The sequence below is a fragment of the Liolophura sinensis genome, chromosome 3, assembly GCF_032854445.1.
Source record: "Liolophura sinensis isolate JHLJ2023 chromosome 3, CUHK_Ljap_v2, whole genome shotgun sequence".
Taxonomy (NCBI): Eukaryota; Metazoa; Mollusca; class Polyplacophora; order Chitonida; family Chitonidae; genus Liolophura; species Liolophura sinensis.
In genome coordinates, this window is record NC_088297.1 from 5,740,426 (window position 1) to 5,747,013 (window position 6,588).

General features: G+C 38.8%; 1 protein-coding gene across 1 annotated transcript; it reads left to right on the plus strand.

Annotated features, from left to right (window-relative positions):
- The first annotated feature begins 2,224 nt into the window (after positions 1 to 2,224).
- LOC135463954 (AAC-rich mRNA clone AAC4 protein-like) lies at positions 2,225 to 5,762 on the plus strand. Its single transcript, XM_064741424.1, has 3 exons — positions 2,225 to 3,117; positions 4,306 to 4,468; positions 4,963 to 5,762. The coding sequence occupies exons 1-3, from the start codon at positions 2,689 to 2,691 to the stop codon at positions 5,151 to 5,153; spliced, it is 783 nt and encodes a 260-aa protein (XP_064597494.1). The 5' UTR covers positions 2,225 to 2,688; the 3' UTR covers positions 5,154 to 5,762.
- Positions 5,763 to 6,588: the final 826 nt, after the last annotated feature.

The window sequence follows — 6,588 nt, forward strand, 5'->3', positions numbered from 1 at the left end:
TGGCACTTACTGGCAGTACTCACACCTTGTGACAATAGTGACACCTACTGGCACTACGTACACCTAATGACATTAGTGACACCTACTGGCACGACTTACACCTGCGGACATAAGGGACCTTTAATGACAAAGCTGATACTTGACGCAGTCTAACGCCAGTTTACTGTCCGTTATTAGAGTAAAGGATTGTAGTACATGCATATAACATCACATAATAACATGTACCTAACACCTTGAATAAAGCATGGGTTGTCTCTGGCTCAGACCAGTTAGGTCGCGTGTTCGAATCCAACTCTGTCTCTCTTGACTGGAACTTACGCCAAGAGGTATGCCAGGTACCTGCCAAAGCTCGATGGTTTACTCCGGGCACTCTGGTTTCCTCCCACCCCCCACCCCCCCTCACCCCCATAAAATTGAGCACCATCATGTAAGTGAAAAATGTTGAATACCTAGTTAATTACTCAATTCAAACAAACAAATAAATAAATAAATATGTATATATTCTTTCGTATTTCGCAATTATTTCAGTCATTTGACGATATGAATAAATAAATAAAAATGTAATTGGGACATCCCAACGTCAGTTGGCCGATATAAATGTGACGTTAGACAAAGAAAGAAACTAACAGCATAATAACAGCGTGGAAAGTCTGAGTAGAACTTGTTGCCGCCTCCTTAACACTAGAGACGTTTGCTCGACCCAATACTGTGTCTCCATTGGCTTTTCTGGTATAAACCCACCCAGTCCATTTGCAGCTCTCAGAGCATCTGCATGCACACACTGCAGCTGACTGCATATATATTTGATATTGGTCATTTGCTCATTGTCTTGGGGTGTTTATAGAATATGAGGCGAAATGTAAGCGTCTCGGGAGACCTGGTATGCCCTGTGTACACTGAGAAATACTCTACTGAAGGCGCTATACATGTGTGTAGATTTGGTAGTAAGGCCTGCGCCATTACAGCGCAGATCAGTCAGACCTTCTGAATGCTTCGGTACGGCGCTGTATTTTGCAGATATTGACATTTGAGCGTGCAAGCACACAGTATCTATGCTCTAACGTATATCTATCTATATAATGTGAACACCATATAATTCTGTGTCTATATATAGTGCGGTCCTGTTACTCTCGAGTATATAAGGTTTACATGCGTCATACATACTCGGTAGTAATGACACTGTTGATTTGCGATGTGTACAACAGCATATTACAGGGAATGTCTGAATATACGGAAGCTGAAGCGTAAGCAGTTGTGAGTTCGAATCTGTGTGATGGCGTTTTTTTTTGTTTGTTTTTGTTTTGGTAATTCACTCACTTCATCTTAAACAGTTAAAAAAGGATAAATCGTTTGACTGTGTTTGAAAACAAATAAACAGGAAAACGTTCTTTGATCTTTAATTGTGTAAAAACATTGTGTAAGAAAATAGGAAACAAAGGGAAATAAAAATACGCCGTTTAACAGTGTTATTGTGTGAAAATAAATGATATGCACGAACTGTATTTTTTGATAGGAAGCATATTATTCAAGTTATATTTTCAACATGTTTACAGCAATTAAATATAATTTATTTATTTTGTTTGATTTGTGTCGCACTCGGGAATATTTCACTTATGCGACGGCGGTCAGCATTATGGTGGGAGGAAACCGCGATCAGATTGCGACCAAGGAAAACCCACGACTACCCGCAGGTTTTTGACAGAGTCTTTCCCATGTACGGCTGGAAAGGAAGCCAGTATGAGCTCACATTTACTCACTTGCATTCAGTTACTCAATGGCTAAGATATACAGTTTTCATTTTCAACCATTTTATTCTTCAAAATTAAGTTTTTATATTTCCTTAAGACTGTTATGATTTATTCATTGAGTCGTGGGAAACAATATGTAAAATATTTTTTTGGGTGCATTATTACATTATGACAGATATCATCACAGAATATGTCGTCTTTTACAGTTGTGGCCACAAAAAAAAACAAAATAAATTTAGTAGTATCGAAGTAAATGCAGAATATTTAGCTAAACACCGGTAATCCATGAACACGCTACCGATTCTAAAAATAAACTTGGCAGGAACCGGCATGTGCTCGTTGTGCAAGGCGAGCCTCTTTTTGGATTCCACGGATAGAATGACGTCAAGAATCTTGATGTCATATCGGAGGCTCCTCATTGGCTGTCCCGCAGACTCGATCTATTTTTACGCCCGGGTTTCATTTCCGGATTCCCCGTATCATATATATATATATATATAGCGGGCAGATTTCGCGTTATTTCACCACACAGGGCAAACGGTTTCATCAGTTAGGCAAAATGTGACAATATACGTCTCAGCTACTATGATCAGGACGTTGTAAGCCTGTTGGATCATGTGGCTAAATGTTTTGACATTTCTTAGTGCTGTGCGTAGTGTGAAACATTGACATTAGCTATACGTGTACATTTCTCACGGACAAGATATTTAGTTCAAAATGGCTCAGCGAAATCCCACCACTACGGCAACAAACCGAAAGCGAAATAGGACACTGAACAATAGCACAGGAAGTTCGTCGGGGTGCTTAACGGAGAATTCCAGTCGTTTTTTCTCCAGTCGCACGCCGCCCAGTTTCTCCCCTCCTTCGCGGCCTCGACACGACGAATGGAAACTCGCGTACAGAGAGCTCGCCTACAAGGGGGCCGCGAGACAGGGGAACGATGACGACTGTCAAACCGGGCCGTGGGAGGCGCTGGGCCGGCCCAACCACTGAGCGACGCTCCAAACACGGCCTGTCAAAAAAGAAAAGACAATCGTCACGAACAAACCTAGTACAGAAAAGATCTTCAAATCACACAGGAATAGGAAATCAGAATTCATCAACATCTCATCGCACATCCGTTTTCGTAGGAGAAAATTTCACGGTTTCGTACAGTCAGTGGTTTATATTTAACAAACTAGTGAAGGACACCTGCGCATGTGGAGTAATATGTACAACCCTCCAGACCCTGAGGGAGGCCAAACATATGAGACTGTCCATGGACGCTGTTAGACTCCTCTCTGTGCCTAACGCCGGAGGAAGCTCCGTCATCTCTGAAGTGCTATCTTACGAATTATTGCACACGTGTTTTGGGGCTACATTGTTAAAGGTGAGAATACCGGTGGTAATAGGGATTATGTTATAGGGATTATGTAATAGGGATTAGACTAACAGAATATTGCGTTGAATAGGTCACATTATTATGCTGCAATAACAGAATATATTCGAGCATCACTAAGAATGATAACAGAATCATCCTAAGATAGGTCACCAGGGCTGATTTTAGAGAAAATAACCGTTTTCAAAAGAATGCGTAAACAATTAAGAGGACTTCCCCGTCTCAGCTAGGCGATGTTTTCCGAAAAGGCCACCGTATTTTACCTCGCTTTAAATCCCACTTAAGACGAATATAAAATTCTAAATAAAAACAATAAATGAATGAAAATAGTTGTGGGTGGAGTTTTGCATGATACTGATTGTTACTGATTTGTCACTTTGCTTTTAAACATTCGTTTTAAATGTCGACTGTAGACAAAGAAAAAAACTCATATACTTCTATAAAACTGCAAGCATTGGCACATACAAAAATGCTATTGCTAGAAACTGGCAAACTTTGTAGCGCCAGGGGTGGAATTATGTATTTTATCGTTGATGTTCGACGTAAAGGACTTAACGTTAGGCGGTTTATCGTACGTGTAACATGGTATAAGCGGAGTTATTTCCCTTGTTATTATCCACGTGTGCTTGAGTGAAACCGACCGCCGTCATATCACTGTCAAATGCTTGATTGCGGCGAAAAATAAATAAATAAATAAATAAAAAATGTATATGACGAGCATAAATCTTGTATGCCTATATTGCGGCCCTTTAGAAACTAGTGTGTAATATATTCAGACAAATCACAAAACCATATTTGTGCAATAAGTGAAACCACCTTGACTTCTGCGTTTCATTAAACAATGGTCTACTAAATGACTTTCAATCGTTATAGGACACATGGAGAGCAGGTGAAACCCGGCCTTCGGCAGGAAATGTGTATACTCTCCTATCTCGGTTGTGGAGCGGTACACGAAACCTGCACGGTGTCAAGTTTGTTGAAGACCACTTGTCTGCCAACAATTTGGTTTGCATATCTGTACGTCACAATTGGGAAAGCTCGTCATTAAGTTGCCAAAGGCCGGTGATTTTACCCTGGCCGCCATCGTATAAGTGAAAATTCTCCGGCCTTAGCCAACAAGCAAATAAATGAAAATGCATGTGTGGACAAATAAGGAACTTCCTGTTTTTCTGTTTTCAGACAGAAATGGAAGTATCATACTTTCCACGTGGGGGTTCCATTACGGATTACGTCTGCGGATTGGCTGGGGTGAAAATAGGCGTATCCGTTACCAGGGCGATGAAATACCAGGGAAACTACACACAAAACGATGCATGCTATTTGCTCAAGAAGAAACTATCAGGTAAGAGTCAATCCTGTAAATTTGCAGCAATCTTTGTATTCTTTTAAACATGTAATAGATGTCGACATTAAGTTGGGTACCGGTACCTGTCAGGAATAAGTAATTTGTATACAAATGAAATTCAACAAATTTAGAGTTTGAAGCTTTTTTTAATTAAAGGATATTAATGCTGTATATTTAAGTCTAGTAAGAAGGTTATACTGAAAAGGTCAAGATTTATTCATTTATTTATGTGATTGCTGGTTTACGCGGTACACAAGAATATGATATCGATTTACAAAGTTTCAGTGGTGTTATCTCTTGCAAGTTATAAAACGTGGTACATGAAGTCAGCGATGCTCTTGTTAAATTTTCGTTTCAAAACCGTTGAATCTTTACAGCATGTACTTTCGAACAAGCAAAATATAACGCCAGAAAGAAAAATAAAGAAAAAATATCACTACAGCAGTTGATTATGCTTTTGTCAATTTCACGGTTCGTTTCTCTCCATACAGGGATTGTACAGTCGAGTAGGAACACATTAGAGAAATGGAACAAACAAATTCTTCACGTCTGGACGAGATCTCGCGAGGACGCAGACCACGTGAAGCAAGCCTTCGACACCATGGACAGTGCTACGAGATCAAACACATTAGTGTTGGTGACCATAGCAACCGACTGTGACGCTATCTTTGCGAACAAATGATTGGAAGGTTTAGGTGCGCAACGATTTATTTCGTCAGTATTACATTCTGTAGAACTTCGGACAACTTTTATAGTCCGCTGACTTAAAATTTACAGTGTCTAGCGTCATCACCATTTATATAGTATTTTCTTTATTTTTAAATATTTTTTCTTTAAAAAAAATCTTTCTGTAAATTTGTTATTGAACATGTCTAGTGCAAATAGCTCTGTGAGTATTTCTTTGTCAATGGTGCTCGTTGTAAAGAATCCTGTTTATAAATACTTCTGTTTGTGAATAATTCCGTTTGTAATATTTCTGTTTGTGAATAATTCCGTTTGTAATATTTCTGTTTGTGAATAATTCTGTTTGTAAATATTTCTGTTTGTGAATAGGCCCAATTATTTATGTATATATTTCTGTTTGTGGATAGGCCTAATTATTTATGTAAATATTTCGGTTGTGAATAGGCCTAATTATTTATGTAAATATTTCTGTTTGTGAATATTTCTTTTTGTAAATATAGTGCTCTTTGTAAACAATCCTGTTAATAAATACTTGCGTTTGTGAATAATTCTGTTTGTAAAAAATTCTTTTTGTTAAGAATTCTTCTGTTTATGAATAATTATGTTTGTGGATATTTTTGCCAAGTTTGTTCTGTAAAATACAATGTTTATAAGTAATTCTGCTGGTGTACAGTATTATTTCTGTATTTTAATATTTGTCTCTGTGAATATTTGTTATGTATTTATAGTTTTTTAATATATTTTAAATATTTTGAGTGATAACAGTTGAAGTTGTGTTGTTACTTTACTGTATTTAGAGGCATTTACCCACACGAAGTCAGTTTCCGCATTATCTGTTGCTTGGTGTCCACCCTAAGGAGATAGGCCAAGTTATGGTCTGCCATCAGATAGACATACCCCAAAAAGACTTTTCAAACGTTCTTTTCGGCTTTAGTTTTATTTGATTAAATTTCCTCCCGGCAAGAAATCCTTAAAGGTCTGTCTAGCGGAGGAAGAAACATCGGGTATCAACTATTCTCATGAGTATTTTTCCCAGTTGTGGAGAACAATTTTATCATATATGATTCATGTATTTATTTGATTGGTGTTTTACTCCTTACTCAAGAATACTTCACTTATACGAAGGCGGCCAGCATTAGGGTGGGAGGAAACCTGACAGAGCCAGGAGGAAACCCACGACCATCCGCAGGTTGCTAGCAGACCTTTCCGCGTACGGTCGGAGTGGAAGCATGAGCTGGACTTGAAATAACTGTGACAACATTGGTGAGAGGCTCCTGGGTCGTTGTGCTGCGCTGACGTGCTAAACCCCTCGGCCACGAAAGCCACTATCAAATATGAAGAATCATTTTCTTGTATATGAAGGACGGTCTCTTGATGGAATGAGCAATCCACTTTTTTCTGAGGAGTCAACTCAGATGAAGAGTCTTGAAGTA

Excerpts from the sequence above, each read along its gene's own strand:
- LOC135463954 (XM_064741424.1), top strand. The coding sequence starts at position 2,689 with ATGACGACTGTCAAACCGGGCCGTGGGAGGCGCTGGGCCGGCCCAACC. Across the intron at positions 3,118-4,305 it reads TTGGGGCTACATTGTTAAAG|ACAGAAATGGAAGTATCATA; the intron begins GTGAGAATACCG and ends TTCTGTTTTCAG. Across the intron at positions 4,469-4,962 it reads GCTCAAGAAGAAACTATCAG|GGATTGTACAGTCGAGTAGG; the intron begins GTAAGAGTCAAT and ends CTCTCCATACAG.